Source organism: Silene latifolia, chromosome Y (assembly GCF_048544455.1).
Source record: "Silene latifolia isolate original U9 population chromosome Y, ASM4854445v1, whole genome shotgun sequence".
Taxonomy (NCBI): Eukaryota; Viridiplantae; Streptophyta; class Magnoliopsida; order Caryophyllales; family Caryophyllaceae; genus Silene; species Silene latifolia.
Window position 1 is genome coordinate 311,715,347 of NC_133538.1, and position 19,643 is coordinate 311,734,989.

Here is a 19,643-nt window from a genome sequence, read left to right on the forward strand (position 1 = left end):
GTAACATTCCTTATTTGGCCCATAACAATATAACATTACCAAGTTATCTTTATACCCATTTGATATTTAAACAAAATGTTATTACATACCCCACCTACAATGACGATTATGGAAGGGGTGCAGGAGATGCACTGCAGGAGATGCACCCGCACCCCCTTTGTTAAAAAATAAGTACTCCCTCATATTCGCTATAATGTTCCCTCTTTCCCGAAACGGATAATTCAAGTAATGTCCCCCTTTCCTTTTTTGGTAACTTTTACTTTTATTTTATTCATTCCTCTTTCCTATAACCAAACCCCACACAACTCTTTTATTCCTATTTTATTACTTTTCTTAATGTTTTTGTCCCACAATTCCTTATTTAACTCCTATTAATTCATCTCTCTCTCCTAACATTAACCCCACCAATGTCCTTTATTCATTTTTAATAGTATTACTTAAGTATCGTGCCAAAAGCAAAGGGGAACATTATAACGAATTGGAGGGAGTATAATTTTGTGTAATTAAGAGACATATTAATTATGTTGGTCTAGTGGTTGTGTGTAATTTTTCCTTGTTCAAGGTAATGGGTTCAATACTTCTAATGAAAATTTTAGATTCAATGTTTTTTTACCATTTGTGTTGGGTATATTTTTCACAATCACACAAGAAATTATTATGTTAGAACCAGATTTCTCATTATATAAACATATTTTCGCAACTTCCGTAATTTCGTTAATTTTTCGCACCCCCGACCACTGAATCCTAGAATCGCCTCTGCCCACCTACCAACCCACAATTAAATAACCCACTTATTTTTTCCCTCTTTAGAGCATCCACATTGAAGATGATTGTTCATCCTCTTAGATGAAAGAGAGTGTTAAGAGGATGTCCTCTTCAATGTGCCAACATCCTCTTTGCATCCTCTTTAAAGAGGAAGAGGAAGACATCCTCTATAAATGGAGGATGTCCTTGTCTTGGCCTTTGTGCCAAATAAGAGAGAAAATGGGTGGTGGAAACTACTTAAAAGAGAGGAAATAAGATCCTCTTTGATGTGGAGAAGAAGAGAGGAAGAGGATGAAAAAAGTGGGAAATTGGGTAGTGAAAGGAGAAAGTAGTATGACCAATGAAAAAATTAGAAAAAATTGAAGAGAGGAAGATGATCTCCTCTTCAATGTGCATGCTCTTACCCTTACTTGTTCCACCTTTTCTTAAATACTCCATTTTTTTCTACGTTACCTTTGGTGTAGTACGGAGGCCGGGAGAGTATATGATTTTACTAAATCATAAACATTTTACTACATACAGAGTATTATTTTTCTTGAATTATTAATTTACCCATTTTATTTTAACTATTTTAATAATTTGCTTAACTTTCTAGTTTCTACTATAAAAAATTCATGTTATATATTATATTACAACGGTCATATTATTTGACTCGTTTGCGTAATATTCCAAAGAACACAAGTAAATATTACTCCATATAAAACAAATATGTAAAATATTTTTAAATTGACATATTCGTAACGTTACTCAAAAATATATGAGTACAATGCATTTTTGCACTTGAATTAGATAAACTCATTAATAATTCTCTAATAAAATAAGTGACTCCACTAAAATTATTGTCAAAAGTGATTGCCTACAAGTTGTGAATGCTTTGAAGAAACCGGTTATTGGCAGGAGCATTTTTTCTTTAGTTTTAGATGACATTCTTGCTTTACGTAATTCTTTTAGTTCTATTGTCTGGTCGTATATTAGTCGTAGCTGTAATGGGGTGGCCCATGCTCTAGCTCATCCTTTTCCTAGAGTTGTTGGTCGTGTCGTGTGGTCAGAGGTTTTGCCTTTGATTGCGAATGATGCTGTTATTGCTGATTTATCGTTAATGCAATAGAACCTTCGGGGTTCCTTTCAAAAAAAAAAAAAAATAAGTGACTCAAACAATTCATCCTTTACCGTTATCATTTCCTTAAATTTTCAATTATGGTCTCGAGTTTTTTTAGCTTGTAAATTTAAAAGAAAAGATATAATCTAAAACTAAAAAACGTCATTTATGGAAGAGTGTGGAATATCAATTTACTTTTCGTTTAAGTTTACATTTATGAAAATTAGAATAAGATCAAGGTGGGGCACACATTTTGTTTATTTGTTACGCACCTTTTATGCAACATGTTTCGCTTGTAACGGGTATATCCGTCACAAGGTTGTGACGGATTAAGTACTATTCATGTAGATAAAAAAGACAAAAAAATTGCTACTCTTTAAGCATTTTGCTTTTGTCTTATCTATCTACATGAATAGTACTTAATCCATCACAAACTTGCGACGGATATGCTTATCACAAATAATAATTTTCATGTGTTCGTACTCTTCTTAGTCTTCGCATATTTTGGTGCATGCATTTGTGAATTTGGTACATTTGTGTTGTTATATCTTCATTCACCTTCTTGTACCTTTTAATTTCACTTTTCATCTGGTTTAGGTAAAATACTACTCGAATATTCACATCGATTTCATTCCATTTTTTGTCGGAAAAGTATTTCTTACACCATATTTTAATTCTTGGCACCTTCAAGTCAATAACATAATAAGATACAGTAACTTTTAAGTTACAATAAATGACTTCATAGATATGAGAATTATATTGATCTTGCTGTTCATACTCTCTCGTTTCAAACTACATTCGTTTCAATATTCTTCATTTTTTTTGGTTACATTTAATATTCTTCATATAAAGTAACAACAATGAATTTAAAAGATCGAAGTGAAATTGAATATTGAAAAAACAGTAAAAGAATCAAAATTGACATATTGTGGATTTTGTTCGTATCCTTCACCTAGAAAATATTTCTCTTTAGTAAATCCATTTCTGTTAAACGTGATAGAAGGTGAATTGTGTATATTATTGAGAGCCCTTACATGGCTTAAATAGCAATACAAAGATATCGTATCTCTAACAATATGCTAATTATATGGAAAGATATAACAATAATATGGAATAAGGAATATCCTCCTAATACCCCCCTCAAGCTGGAGCGTGAAGGTCGAGAACGCCTAGCTTGCGAAGAAGAGTTTGAAATTGTTGGGCACCCAAGGCTTTAGTAAACATGTCGGCTAGCTGAGACGACGTAGAAACATGGGCTGTGGTGATCAAGCGGTCAATAATCGCATCCCGAATAAAATGACAATCTATTTCAATTTGTTTGGTACGCTCATGGTACACGGGATTATGAGCAAGATCAATGGCGGACTTGCTATCGGAAAATACTTTCATAGGTGCGGAAATTCGTATATCAAAACTTCGAAGAAGACCTTGTAGCCACTTTAACTCACAAACAAGGTTGGCCATGGAGCGATACTCCGCTTCAGCCGAGGACAAGGAGACCGTCGTCTGTTTTTTGGTCTTCCATGAAATCGGAGATCCGCCGGAAAAATAAAAACCAGGTTCTGATGACCTCCTAGACGTAGGGCAACCACCATAGTCGCTATCGCACCAACCAGAGACGGTCAAATCACTGTCACTCCGTAGCAAAACACCTTGACTGGGGCTGCCTTTGAGGTACTTAACAACCCGAAGAGCTGCGGTCATGTGGTCTTCACGGGGCTGATGAAGAAAGCGTGACAAAATGTGAACGGCATACGATAAGTCAGGACGAGTCACTGCAAGATAAACTAGACGCCCAACAAGACGCCTATAAGGCTCAATATTGCGAAGCAACGGACTGGTAGACTCGCCTAGCTTATGGTTCTGTTCAATAGGTGTTTGGACCAGCTTGCAACCCAATAACCCGGTTTCAGAAATAATGTCTAGGGCATACTTTCGTTGACTAACATAAATACCCGCCGAACTTCGAGAAATTTCTAAGCCCAAAAAATATTTAAGTGGACCTAAATCCTTCATATGAAAACACCGTCCCAAGTAAGACTTGAATTTGGCAACTGCGGAAGAGTCATTTCCCGCAATAACGAGGTCATCAACATATATAAGAATAAAAAGTTTAACCTCGGCATGCGAATAGGAAAATAGAGAGTAGTCCGAATGTGACTGGGCGAAGCCATAGTCTTTGAGAGCAGCTGTGAGCTTAGCAAACCAACAGCGAGGGGCTTGACGAAGACCATATAATGATTTCTTTAACCGACAAACTTTACCTTCTTTGCCACGACTGAAACCCGGAGGAATTTTCATGTACACTTCTTCATCCAAGTCGCCGTGTAAGAAGGCGTTATGGACATCCATTTGATGGAGCTCCCACTTATTAATTGCGGTCACAACGAGAAAGGTACGAACCGTGACCATCTTAACAACAGGAGCGAAAGTCTCACCATAATCGAGGCCCTCCACTTGATGATTTCCAAAGGCAACTAGACGGGCTTTATAGCGCTCTATGGACCCATCAGATTTGTATTTTATTTTATAAATCCAACGGCATCCAAGAGCCTTTTTGTCAGGTGGAAGATCGACTAGCTCCCATGTTTCATTTCTTTCAAGAGCGGCAATTTCCAATTTCATAGCATCGCACCATTCATTGTCACGGATAGCCTCTTTAAATGTCGGTGGTTCAATGCCCCTGGTAATGGCAGCCAAAAACAAACGGTGCCTTTCCGAGAATAAATTGCAATTAATATAATTTGCTAAATTGAATGATGTACCTGAGGGCGACGTTGGGGAGCTCGGTGGACTAGGGGATGGACTGTCGGTGGTGTCAAGAACGTACCCGCGGAGCCTAGAGCTAGGAAACCGAACCCGTTTCCCTTTACCCATCACAGGAGCACCTGCCTCGGTAGTGGCAGCAGAGGAAGACGAAGCCCCTGTCGTTGCATCAGGTGCAGCGCGGCCTGCCTGGTGATGCGTGTCTTTTATATAAGGTTTTTACCTCATTTTTACACGCATTTCTGTGCTTTTTATGTAGCATCTGGCTACAAATACCCCCGAATATTCTACTTTGGTCCGTTTATTGTATTTTGCAGGAATTGACCGAAGAGAAGCTAAAACGAGCCTTAATTGTCCCATTTGTATGCATTCATGGGAAATAGGGAGCCGGAGCTTAGGAATTTCACACCTAGAGTGCGCATGAGCGGAGCAAGGGAGAAACACAAGTCCTGACGCACTTATATAGCTCGATCGAGTGGCCTCTCTGCTCGATCGAATGCTTCATGCACCCATGCTGGTCGATCGACTGGTTGGAGGAGTCGATCGAGGAAGTTCACACAGCGGTGCTCGATCGAGTGGATGCACTAGCTCGATCGAGTGACTTGGTGTTCGATCGAGTAGTCTCTCTACTCGATCGAGGGGTTTCTCGTGTGTTTCTAGTTTAATTCTGCCTAATCTTTTATGGGCCTTTCAAAATCAGTCCATGGGTTAGGTTTAAGATGTTTTTACAGTATAAGACTGAGGAGAACACTACGTTACTCCTATCTCCTTCACTACGCAGATTTCCTTTGTTACTTTTGACAGTTCTTGGGATCTTTGTTCACTACTTTGCTACTCGAATTTCGGTATTATCAATCCATTTAATTCTTAATCATTTTTATTTGTTCTCAATTCCTTTTCTTCTCTTGATTTATAGTCGTTCAATCATCTTTCCATATTTGTCATCATGTTTAGTTTTGATTGTTTGGTTATTATGATTGTTACCCCCATAATTATGAGTAGCTAATTTCCCATGCTAAGACTATAGGGGACCCATGATTTGAAGGGAGAGTAATCGAATTACCTAGGGTTAATGCTAGTATCGTCCATGTTGTTAAAATGCTACATATAATTGTAATTGCCTAATTGAGTCGACGCAATTAGACCCTTATTCTTAGTGGACCTTGACCTGGACCGAAAGGTTGGAAGGGGGAGACTAGTAGCGAGCAATAGAGTATTGCAAATGAGGACGAAAGTTAAACTGTTTACACTTTAGGGTGAATTAAGGACCGAAAGGTGACGTTCGCTACCCCTTGGACTGTATTGCATTAACCTGGGACCTAGATTACTCGACCGGACGATTGTGGTGAACCGCTTGTCTTAGCTATTCCCTTTTATTTGTTAAATCCCTTTTTCCTTTATTTCTCTTTGCTTTGCTCTCTTTAGTTTAGAAATCACAAATTATAAACCCCAATTTGGTTACTTAGACGAACTTGAGTTCAGCCGACAAATTCCTACCTCTCTGTGGATTCGACCCGACTTCCCTAGCTATATTAGTTAGTTGGCCAGTTGGTTATTTTTGACAGTACGCGAGGGGACGTGTCAAATTTTGGCGCCGTTGCCGGGGAGGTGGCGCATATTTGTTGCTTTAATTAAGTTTGTCTTTCGTCTCAAGGGATTCATTCCTTGAGACTGATCTCATTTTCGCGAAGCTTTGATTAGTTTTGCAGGATAACAGTCTATTTGTCAAGATGCCTACGATTACAGAACATACAGAGCCATGTGGTAGATGCGGCGAGGAAGGGCATGACCTTTATGAGTGCACGGCAGGTGTAGAGCGTGCCATTGCATACAAGAAGTTCAAGCAGGGAGTTCCTTTCTCCCGATTGTATGAGGAGATAAAGAGCGTTTCTACCCCTTCTACGCCGATATCACAGCCGGGTTCTCCTTCTTCAAGAGAAGCAATTGCGAACCGAAATCCATCATGTTGCAATCGGATTCCGTTATATCGAGTTGAGAGAGCAAGTCGCGCAGATTAACACTCGCGCGCAGACCAAGCCAAAACTCCTCCAATTTGCGATTCCGTCGTAGCGATGAATTTCCAAAGTGACTTTACTCACGAAGAAAATGAGGTGTTGACGGTGATGAAGAGGACGATTTAGAGGAGTTTCGCAGAAATGCTTGCTGCGTGTGCAATAACAACTCGATCGAGAAAGATATCCACTCGATCGAGTGGTTCTAATCACCCATCACTCGATCGAGTGACATTGATGATCGATCGAGAAGTACAGAGCCCAGGTTGGTCGATCGAGTAAAGAGGTTGAAGGAAGTACTCGATCGAGTGCCAGGATGGGTCGATCGAATGAAATTGAGGAAGAAGCCGGTCGATCGACCGGTGAAGACGTTCGATCGATCTTGTAAGTGGCGGGAATCCTAATTTATTTATTAATACCGCCACCGTGTCATCTTCCCCCTTTGTGGAGACGTCACGAATTGATAAGGGTAAAGGAAAGGTCGCAGGACCACTCATCGCTACCAGGGTACCTTTTCCGAGTCGTCTAAAGGACGCGAGGATCGAGCAACAAAGACGATAGCCAGGAGGACGATGACGCCGCATTGGATTTGCTTGTTGATGATTTAGATGAGCGTGAGGGAGAGCAAGTGGAACAAATGATCAGCACTCTTTGCTCCATTGAGGTAAAGGTACCGGAACGTAAGCCTCTTCCTTCTCATCTTAAATATGCTTTTCTAGATGACACGAGCAAGATATCCTGTCATTGTTAGTGCTAAGCTTAGTGATGAACAGCTGACTTCTTTGTTAGTCAGACTTAGGAAAAACAGAAAGCAATGGGCTATTCATTGGATGATATCACGGGTATTAGTCCCGATATTTGTATGCACAGGATAGAGCTGGAGGAGGATCACAAACCTTGCAGAGACGGTCGGCACATTTGAACCAGGAAGATGGAGGATGTCGTGACGGGTGAGGTAATGAAGTGTTGGATGCGGTATTATTTATTCTGTCGGTAATTCTAAATGGGTAAGTCCGATACGGGTGGTCCCGAAAAAGGAGGGACAACCGTAGTTAAGAATGAGAAGAATGAATTAATACCTACTCGAATAGTATGCTGGTTGGCGGATGTGCATAGATTACAGACGGCTAAATGCCGCCACCAAGAAAGATCACTTTCCCCTTCCTTTTATTGATCAAATGGTAGAAAGGTTAGCTTACCACAAATTTTTCTGCTATTTAGACGGGTATTCAGGGTTCTTTCAGATCCCTATCCACCAGATGATCGAGGCCAAGACTACATTTACTTGTCCTAAGGGCGTTTTGCGTATCGCCGAATGCCTTTTGGTTTGTGTAATGCCCCTGCCACCTTCCAAAGGTGTATGATGGGGATATTTTTAGAGTATATTGAGTCTATCATGGAAGTTTTTATGGATGACTTGGTGTATATGGAAGTGATTTTTCCGATTGTCTGTCTAACCTTGAGAAAGTGTTGCGTATTTGTATTGAGGTTAACCTTGTCTTTGAATGGGAGAAGTGCCACTTCATGGTCAACGAGGGAGTTGTCCTAGGGCACTTGGTTTCTGATAGGGGAATAGAAGTTGACAAAGCAAAGGTGGAAGTGATTCAACAATTACCGCCTCCTGTTAATGTTAAGGGGGTTAGGAGCTTCCTTGGTCACGCCGGTTTTTATCGCCGGTTCATCAAGGATTTCTCCAAAATTGCTAAACCACTTACACAACTGTTGCTTAAAGATGCCCCTTTTGTGTTCATCGATGCTTGTCTTTCGCTTTTAACAGTTAAGCGAGGCCTTAGTCTCCGCGCCGATCATACCCCCCCAACCGGGACTTGCGTTCGAGATCATGTGTGACGCGAGTGACTACGCACTAGGAGCGGTGCTTGGCCGGAGGAAAGACAAGGCCTTGAGTGCTATTTACTATGCGAGCCGAACTCTGGATGAGGCTCAAGTGAAGTACACTACCACCGAGAAGGAGCGTTAGTGTAGTTTATGCCTTAGAAAAGTTTCGTACTTATTTAGTTGGGTCAGAAGTTACTGTTTTTACTGACCATGCAGCTCTGAGGCACCTCCTCGCTAAGAAGGAGGCAAAACCACGGCTACTGAGGTGGATACTCCTCCTCCAGGAGTTTGATTTGCAGATCAAAGATAAGAAAGGAGCTGAGAACGTTGTAGCTGATCACTTGTCGCGGCTGATGCGACAAGAAGGGGAAGACTCTTTACCCATTGATGATTCTTTTCCTGACGATAGTCTAATTGCTTTTGTGTCGTCTATTGTTGACCAGGAACCTTGGTATGCAGATATAGCTAACTTCGTTGTCAGTGGCAAGCTGCCGCCTGACCTTTCTCATCAGCAAAAGAAGCGTTTTCTTTATAACGCTAAGCAGTACTTCTGGGACGACCCTTACTTGTTTAAGGAATGTGCAGACGGTCTCTACAGACGGTGTATTCCGCAGTGGGAGACCAAAATAGTCCTGGAAGGCTGTCACTCCTCTTCATATGGTGGTCACCACGGTCCATCGCGCACCGTGGCTAAGGTACTTCGGTCGGCTTTACTTGGCCTTCTTTGTTTCGACGCCAAGTCTTTTGTTTCAGCTTGTGATGCTTGCCAACGATCAGGGAACATTTCGAAGAGACATGAGATGCCACAAAACGGCATCCTAGAGGTTGAGGTTTTCGATGTCTGGGGCATTGATTTCCAAGGACCGTTCCCATCCAGTAAAGGTAACAGGTACATCTTAGTAGCTGTAGACTATGTGTCAAAGTGGGTTGAAGCGATTGCTTCACCTCATTGCGACGGTAAGACCGTGATTAAAATGTTCAAAAAGATCATATTTCCCCGTTTTGGTGTCCCTAGGGTCGTCATTAGTGACGGAGGAATGCATTTTAAAGAAAAGAAACTCACTTCCATACTGTCTAGAGTTGGTGTCCAACACCGGCGTGGTTTGGGGTATCATCCCCAAACTAGTGGTCAGGTAGAGGTCTCTAATCGTGAACTGAAAGAGATCTTGTCTAAAGTAGTTTCTAAGTCACGGAAAGACTGGAGTCTTAAGCTAGATGACACGTTATGGGCCTATAGAACTGCCTTTAAGACACCAATTGGTGCATCACCTTATAGGTTAGTTTATGGAAAATCGTGTCACTTACCTGTTGAGCTGGAATGTAAGGCCTGGTGGGCAATTCGTGAGCTTAATTATGATCCTAAAAAGCGTGTGGTCGAATCGTCTTTTGCAGCTAGATGAATTAGAAGAATTTAGGCTCAATGCCTATGACGATTCGCGCATCTACAAGGAAAAGACGAAGAGATGGCACGACAAGAGAATCTTACCTCGGGAGTTCCATGTGGGGCAAAAGGTGTTCTTTGTTCAATGCCCGGTTGAGACTATTTCCTGGCAAGCTGAAGTCCAGGTGGACTGGTCCATACACGGTGACGGGTGTTACCAAATTTGGATCCGTAGAGCTTGAAGATTCAGAGGGCCATAGATTCAAGGTGAATGGCCAATATGTGAAGCATTACTATGAGGCGAGTGAAGCGGACAAGCCTGTTGAAGTTTTGCACTTCGACGAGCTCGACGCGCCAGTAACTTGATACCAGAAAGGTCGTGCGGGACCTCTTAAACCAGCGCTCTCCGGGAGGCAGCCCGGACAGTTTTATTTGTGTTTTTGCTGAACTATTTGTTTTTCCGTTAATTGCTTCCCTTTAAACTTTAAGTTAACATTTAGACGCTGCTTGGAACAATTTCTGTATTTTCCTTGCTTCCATGCGTCCTTTGCGGTGCTAAAAGTGGTCGATCGAAGGGTTTTGAGCTCGATCGAGCGCTTCGACCGACGCGGCCGCCACTCGATCGAGGGATGTTGTCCTCGATCGACCAGATCCATAACAAGGCTTACTCGATCGAGTGGCTTGTCATTCGATCGAACCCTTCCCATACACGGTTCACTCGATCGAGTTTGTTCCGGGAGGTCGATCGAGCGAGTTATGACTTCCACCATTGTTTTTACGTCCGCAAGGCCGCCGTTGACTTTCTTTGACCTCCCATGTTCATGGTCGGTTTGGGGAGGTCCCGCTATATGACGTCTTGTAAGTTTCCCGACTCCACTTCTCCTTTCCCTTCTAGTTTGCATTTCTTTCCCTATTTTTGGTACAATGAGGGCATTGTACGGTTTGGTTTGGGGAGGTATGCATCCATATCTCGTGTTCCGCATGTTTCTTGCATTTTTGCTTGCACGTTTATTTATTTCCGCATGCATTGTTGTTTAATTAATTCCAAAAATCATAAAATTTAAAAAAAAAAAATTTTCAAAATTTTCATGTTTAAATTAAGTCGGAACGTTTGAACATTGACGCTACATTGAATCCTTATTTTGAGCCTTGCATTTTCTTGACATTTAGCTGGCGTGTTTATGTGCATAATCTACGAGTTTTTGTTTCTCTCTTATCTGAACGAATAGACTTGATTCTTGATGTCGGCAAGCTACACTACATTCTGAGGTTAGAGCTTATTAAACCGGGTGACTTTCATGACCGGTTTCATTTAGGATGTGAGTAGTACTCTCTTTAAGACATGTAACATCAATTTGCATAAGCATGAGTCTAGTCTTCTTAATACCTGTATGCATTCGGTCTGTGGATGGTGACACGTGTTAGGAGAGGCGGTTCCCCTTATTTCATTTTGCCCATGAGCCTCACATAGCCAAATTGCCTTTTTGTCCTATCAACTACTTTCTATAATATTTCCTACCCTAGCTAAGCTAGTAACGAGTAGTTCTTGGAATGTGTTATTGCAATATGGTTATTTCATCTGATTTCAGAAGTTGGCGGAAGAATCAAGGGGAAAGAAAGAAAAATGTGTTGAATTGTGAAAAAAAATGAAACGGAAAAGAAAGAAAAGAAAGCGGAAAAAGAAACAGAAAATTCGAAAGAAAAGAAGAAAAATTCAATTGAAAGAAAAAAAAAATGAGAATTGTGCATTGTTTCACACTCCCATGACTTATTTATATCCTATGGGGAGTTGACGATTTTTGGTATTTGTGAAGTTTAGTGCATAGTTTTGCACCGTTTCATCTTGTTGTAATGGGTACGAAGTTGGGATGCAGTCTATATTTGGATCCGTTGTTGCTAGCCTAGCTATTAACCCCACATATCCAAATTCCTTTTTGCCCTTTCCTACCCATTACCTCACTAACCCAAATGTAAGTCCTCGGCACGTGTCTTGGTCATTAGTATGGTTGGAATGCTTATGTACGGTTGTAGAGGCTCTATTCATGTTAATTGCATGCATGTTCTTATAGGTCGAGTTAGGTGAGTGTCTTGCTTCTTCCTATCTTTCACATTTATACTCACCCCGTACCGATTTTGAGTGACGAGTGACCCGTGAGAGTCCGACATCTTTGAATCTCGCGAGGTCGACTGGTTGATAAGCTTGAAATATTAATTTAACTCGGTTGCACTTTTCGGCTGCTACTTTGTCATTTTGTTGCATTAAATTGGTTCTGATGGATGATTTGTAGCTGATGCGTTGGTCCCGTTCTATTGTTCACCCTTAGTCGCATTCATATTTGCTTGGGGACAAGCAAAGGTTTGGTTTGGGGAGATTTGATGCGTGTCTTTTATATAAGGTTTTTACCTCATTTTTACACGCATTTCTGTGCTTTTTATGTAGCATCTGGCTACAAATACCCCCGAATATTCTACTTTGGTCCGTTTATTGTATTTTGCAGGAATTGACCGAAGAGAAGCTAAAACGAGCCTTAATTGTCCCATTTGTATGCATTCATGGGAAATAGGGAGCCGGAGCTTAGGAATTTCACACCTAGAGTGCGCATGAGCGGAGCAAGGGAGAAACACAAGTCCTGACGCACTTATATAGCTCGATCGAGTGGCCTCTCTGCTCGATCGAATGCTTCATGCACCCATGCTGGTCGATCGACTGGTTGGAGGAGTCGATCGAGGAAGTTCACACAGCAGTGCTCGATCGAGTGGATGCACTAGCTCGATCGAGTGACTTGGTGTTCGATCGAGTAGTCTCTCTACTCGATCGAGGGGTTTCTCGTGTGTTTCTAGTTTAATTCTGCCTAATCTTTTATGGGCCTTTCAAAATCAGTCCATGGGTTAGGTTTAAGATGTTTTTACAGTATAAGACTGAGGAGAACACTACGTTACTCCTATCTCCTTCACTACGCAGATTTCCACTGTTACTTTTGACAGTTCTTGGGATCTTTGTTCACTACTTTGCTACTCGAATTTCGGTATTATCAATCCATTTAATTCTTAATCATTTTTATTTGTTCTCAATTCCTTTTCTTCTCTTGATTTATAGTCGTTCAATCATCTTTCCATATTTGTCATCATGTTTAGTTTTGATTGTTTGGTTATTATGATTGTTACCCCCATAATTATGAGTAGCTAATTTCCCATGCTAAGACTATAGGGGACCCATGATTTGAAGGGAGAGTAATCGAATTACCGGGTTAATGCTAGTATCGTCCATGTTGTTAAAATGCTACATATAATTGTAATTGCCTAATTGAGTCGACGCAATTAGACCCTTATTCTTAGTGGACCTTGACCTGGACCGAAAGGTTGGAAGGGGGAGACTAGTAGCGAGCAATAGAGTATTGCAGCGAGGACGAAAGTTAAACTGTTTACACTTTAGGGTGAATTAAGGACCGAAAGGTGACGTTCGCTACCCCTTGGACTGTATTGCATTAACCTGGGACCTAGATTACTCGACCGGACGATTGTGGTGAACCGCTTGTCTTAGCTATTCCCTTTTATTTGTTAAATCCCTTTTTCCTTTATTTCTCTTTGCTTTGCTCTCTTTAGTTTAGAAATCACAAATTATAAACCCCAATTTGGTTACTTAGACGAACTTGAGTTCAGCCGACAAATTCCTACCTCTCTGTGGATTCGACCCGACTTCCCTAGCTATATTAGTTAGTTGGCCAGTTGGTTATTTTTGACAGGTACGCGACAGACGTGTCACCTGGCCTGAATGATCAGTAGCAGCAGTAGCGGGAGAAGTATTAGTAGTAGAGCCACTGTCCGTGGAAGAGCCCATATCAAGCGCATTTGACCCGTTAAAAGGTTCATCTGTCAAAATAGAATCAGGAGGAGGAGGAATGGTACTCACGGCCTCAGTAGCAGCAAAAGGAAATTCATTTTCATGAAAGACAACATCACGAGAGACAAAGAAGGACTTGGTTTCGAGATCATAAAGTTTCCACCCTTTCTTATTCGACGGATAACCCACAAAAATACACTTACGCCCTCTTGTAGCAAATTTGTCACCCTTAGTATTTTGGTTATGACCGAAACACAAGCAGCCAAAAACACGTAAATTCATGTACGATGGTGGCTCCCCGAATAAGAATTCGAATGGAGTTTTTCCATTTAATAATAAGGACGGAGTTCGGTTTATTAAGTAGGCGGCAGATAGAACACATTCACCCCAAAATGACGTGGGAAGATTACTTTGAAAGCGAAGGGCACGTGCCACATTCAAAATATGTCTATTTTTACGTTCGACACGTCCATTTTGTTGAGGCGTGCCGACGCAAGAGGTCTCAAATTTAATCCCATGAGAGAAAAAATATCCGGCTATACAATTAAATTCCGTCCCATTGTCACTACGGACAGTTTTGATGGTTTTTGAATATTGATTTGCAACCATATTAATAAAACTCATAAACATGTCAGTCACTTCCGTTTTATCAATAAGTAAATAAACCCATGTGGCTCGGGAATAGTCATCAACGATGGTAAAAAAATATCGGGCACCACATGACGATGGAACACGATAGGACCCCCATAAATCACAATGAATCAATTCAAACAAATCCGAAGCACGCTTATTATTAGAAGAAAAACTGTGACGATGTTGTTTGGCATAATGACAAATATCACAAATTTAATCCTTATTGGAATGTAAACTACTAAGAGAAGGAATACTCTTCACTACTTTCTCTGACGGATGACCAAGACGCCGGTGCCAAATATCGAAGCTACCATGCTGCGACACGTGATGTACAGCCGAAATCCTAGTCCCCGCGCTAATCCAAAACAGTCCATCCCGTAACTCACCAGCTCCAATCGTCGTCCTCAAGGAACGGTCCTGAATAAGACAAGAGGATTTAGCAAATTCAAAGCAAAGGTTAGTGTCGGATGTGAGCTGCGAGATAGATATCAAATTGCATTTCAAACTCGGAATATAAAGAACATTATTTAGAATAAGGAATTCATTAATATAAACCGATCCGGTCATTGTAGCGAGAACTTCCTGTCCATTCGGTAAACACACAGGACGACCACTTATATTTTTGGTGTCTTCCAAACATGACAAAGTTCCTGTCACATGATTGGAAGCTCCTGTGTCTAAAATCCAGTTACACATACCGCTGAGGCGCTCCGAGTCGAGAAGAGAATGTGCTGAAGGACCCATCACCGCGTTAGCATGAACGGTATCCTTGTCACGGCCAGTCCCTGTACCCGTGCCACCAGGTGTTCCAGAACCCGAGTTTTGTCCACGTGAACCAGCCTTGTAGCGTCGGTACTCAGACAGAGTACGTGGCCTATCTCCCCACCACTCAGGAAATCGATTAGTCTTAAAGAAACAGTTGGAAAGGTCATGTCCACGGGTTTCACAATAAGAACAAAGTAATTTCTGAAACCGCTCTCCCCTCTCCCTCTCTCGCTGAGCACACCAATCCGTAGAGGGGCGAGAAGAGGAGACGGCGAAGGCAGCAACATCACTAGTATCCGAAGGCATAGATTCTGCCCGCAACCTTTCTTCTTGCAAGACAACATTATAGGCACGACTAAGGCTCGGTAAAGGATCCAATTGAAGTTGTTGGGAACGAATATTACCGTATAGTGTGCTATCTAATCCCATGAAAAATTGGTGAAGTCTTTCATTGTCTAAACGATTCACTGCATCCCGCCCAATATCACATTTGCAGTCACCGCATTTGCACGCGAACAGAGGTTCATGAACAATTAAAGCGTCCCATAGAGATTGTAATTTGCCAAAGTAAGTAGTAACGTCCATACCTTTGGTTTGAACGCAGTTTTTGAGTTGAGTTTTAAGACTGTGAATTAACGAACCATCTACGACCGAAAAACGAGCTTTTATCGTCGCCCAAAGTGCAGATGCATCCTCGTCATACGAAATTAAGGGCAATAGAGACGGATCAATAGTATTCCGAATCCATTGCACAAGGGTACAGTGAACAACCTCCCAATTGTCGAGAGTTGTCGGGTCAGTAGGTTTCTTAATGGTGCCATAGACGAAGCCGAATTTTCGTCGGGATTTTAGCGACATCCGCATCGATTTTTGCCAATCTTGATAATTGTATTTCGTGAGCATGATATTGGATATTTTAGCACTAGGAACATCCTGGGATCCTAGGTAATAAGGGCTAGAGAAATCAATTTTCGGGGCCGTGGGAATCTCATCGCCGGCCATTGGAGAGAATTTGAGAATTTTCGTGGTTAAAGATTTGGAATTAGGGTTGAAGAAAAATTAACCAGGCTCGATACCATGTTAAACGTGATAGAAGGTGAATTGTGTATATTATTGAGAGCCCTTACATGGCTTAAATAGCAATACAAAGATATCGTATCTCTAACAATATGCTAATTATATGGAAAGATATAACAATAATATGGAATAAGGAATATCCTCCTAATAATTTCTTTTTGTGTGTGAAAAGATAACGCGAACCTACATGGAACTCAATCAACTGCTCTACGATGTACCCAATTTTTTGCGTGATGTCTCCAATCAAATCATTTTATGGACAAAACTATATCTTTCTATGCAATTAACCTTATGTATTGATAACAATATTACTCTATTTTTTTGGGAAAAATAGAGTAATATTTAATTCGCTTGAATTTTCAATCCTACAAATGGGGAAATCAATGAACATTCTTCTCTCTTTATAATTAAAACAATAAATCATTTTATAGTGTACTCTGGTAGAGCAATACTTCGTATTCACTAGTAATAATGATTGATTAGCATCTAAATTAGGTTCCTACGTCGTATACCAAATCTTATCTTTATTAATTCAGAAGACAATACTCAATCCAGGTCGTGCCATGTCATTAATACAACTTTTTTTTAAAAAACAAAATTCATGTTATGCTGGGACCCGTTAGTGTGCAAAGTATTTATTTCTTCAGAATTCCGCCAATACAAACATGCGACAAATTCTGTCTTAGAACAAATACTATGAAATAATACTATGGAATAATTTTATACATTCCGAATAAATAAAATTAATGGCATATAAGCGGTATGAATTACAAATCGGAATAAATGAAACTAATTACAAATTATAGAATTTACATAATTTTACAAAAAAATTGAATAACAATAAAATTACATAATTACGAGAAGGATTTATATTTAATTACGGGATTGAATTACATATAATTCGAATAAATTACAGGCATAATTTTTTATAAACTAGATAGTACTCCCTCCAATTCACAATAAACCTCCCTATTTCCTTTTTCGGTTATTCACAATAACCTCTCTATTTCCTTTTTTTGGTAGGTGTTTTTGTGGTCCAAATTTAATTGTATGGTGGGGTAGTGTATTTGTGTGGTCCAAATTTAATTATATGTTGGGGTAGTGTGTTTCCTTAATTTTTGTGCGAAAATGAAATGGGAAGTTTATTGTGAATTGGAGGGAGTACGATATATTTTTTTAAAAAAATCATGACGGAGTATTTACTTACAGTTAAAAACTCGGCAACTTAACTACTAGCCGCACACACCGAAAATGGTAGGTGACAATGATAGGCTATCGAGTAAATTTACTCTTCAACAAACGTCGAGAATGTTCATTTCCAGTTAGATCACTGATCTACATTAAACATGTAGATCACTGATATAGAACTATTAGATAATTACAATAGAAATGTAAAAATAAAATATTCATCCAAAAACATTCATACCGTCCTAAATACATACCCGTGCAATTTTGCACGGGTTTAAAACTAGTAAATTTTCTAATTTATATGAAGTTTATCTTTAGTTATATAAATACAAAAGATATTTCTAAAATAGATAAATAATCATCATATGTGTTCCGGGTGTAATTCCAGAGCAGATATTCGTTACCACTCGTAGCTTGTAGAATGTCGTCTTTGGTTGAATCCTTCTTTCCTTAATTGTTCCTCTCGGCCTCTCCTGCAACAATGAACGAACTGAAGGCTTGGCTTTGTGCCAAGCGTACTCACTCCGACGCTCAAGTCAGTAAACTTAAGGGATAAGTTGTTACTTGGCTGAATGTATATTGTAGAGAGATAAGGAAGATAATACCAGATGAATAGTGTTTCTTAGGTTCAGTTCTGGATCCTTTCCTCAATGAAGGTTGAGGAGTATTTATAGACTTTCACCTTTTGTCACGTAGTGGCCAAGTGGCCAAGTGGCTAGCAGGTGGAAAGACTGATCTACCCCTCGGCCGAGGGACCTATGGCAGGCCGGCGGGCCCTGTTGACTCACCGCCGAGGGGTCTTGGATATGAGTACGCGGGTATGTGTCCCGGCTGGCAAGTTACCATGCCGAGACCCAGCCGACAGCCGATGGGGGGTCGGCGGCTTTGTCTAAGCCGTTGACTTGCTGTGGATATCTTTGACCTTGCTCAATATGTTGACTTGGTCAGCGGTGCAGAATATGCCCCATCAATTTGCCCCCAGCGTAGTCTATGCCGTGGTATGGGCTCCGATGTACGTTTGAGCGTATATTTCCGCGCAAGTAATTTGTAAAAATTTTCGCATTGGCTTCTTCTGCGGCGGCTTCTTTTACCTCGGCCTGGTCTTTCTTAGGCCGTACCATATCCCCCCTCCACATGGATGTGTAAAGGGCATCCGATGTGGAAAAGAAAGTGATGCTGGCCGAGACCAGGGTTGAGTGTGCCGGTTGTTTTTGATTGCCCCCGGCCGGCGCTACCTAGCTTGGTTGATCGAGTGGCCGGCGGAGAACAGATGCTTGGGAATTTGTTGAGGAAGGTGAATAGGCGGAGAGATATGAATGAGCGTGTTGAAGACGCTTGGTCACTGTTGCATTGATTGACGTCCAACTGTTGCAACGATTGACATCCCGTGGTTGCATGTCCGACACGTGTCTGCATGCTGATTGGTTGACGCTTCATGGGCTTTTCTCTGATTGGTCCTTCTTTATGGGCTTTTCCCTATAAATAGGGCAGTTATCCCGTGAAATTGGCCACCAATTTCATTCTCCAAAATTTTTCTTCTCTCTAAACTTTCAAGGGCTTCCTTGTCTTCTAATTTTCAGAGTTGTTACTCCGGCGAGTGTTTTTCTTCAAGGTAAACAAACAAATTTCTTCACTTTTTATTTTGTTAAATAATTATTGCTATTATGTCTTCTGCTGACGCCGGAACTAGCACTTCTGCGCCGGAGGGTTCCCCGTCGCGTCTTGATGGGGAGGGGATACTAGACGCCATCCCGATAAGGTTTGGGGGCCCTAGGTCTCCTTCTCCCGTAGTCGATCCACCAATTTTGGAGGAACGGGAGGATGAGGATGACGATGCTGATGAGGATGAGAGGACTCCTTCTGATGGTGGGAGGCTGTCTATCCCGGATCATGGCGAGCCCTGCACGAATAAAGTTTTATCTTTTTGGTCCTCGGCTTGGCCGGGACTTTGATCACGAACCTTTACTTATCTTCTTGCGTTATTAATTGAGTGCCTTCGTTTTTACCGTCGGCATGGCCGAGTCAGTTAGAATGCATATCTCAACTGCGTAACGTCTTTAGCATTTCTTCTAGCGTATCGGTCATTGTGTCCCCGTCGCTCTCGGCTAAGGCCGAGGTAATCGGGGTTATGGCTCGATAGCAATTCTTCTAGCGTATCGGTCATTGTATCCCCGTCGCTCTCGGCTAAGGCCGAGGTAATCGGGGTTATGGCTCGATAGCAATTCTTCTAGCGTATCGGTCATTGTATCGTCGTCGCTCTCGGCTAAGGCCGAGGTAATC

General features: G+C 41.2%; 1 protein-coding gene across 1 annotated transcript; it reads right to left on the reverse strand.

The window, feature by feature from the left end:
• Window positions 1-14,546: 14,546 nt before the first annotated feature.
• On the reverse strand, window positions 14,547-16,100 carry LOC141631195 (uncharacterized). Its single transcript, XM_074443895.1, has one exon. It carries the CDS (start codon window positions 16,098-16,100, stop codon window positions 14,547-14,549), a length of 1,554 nt encoding a protein of 517 aa, XP_074299996.1.
• Window positions 16,101-19,643: the final 3,543 nt, after the last annotated feature.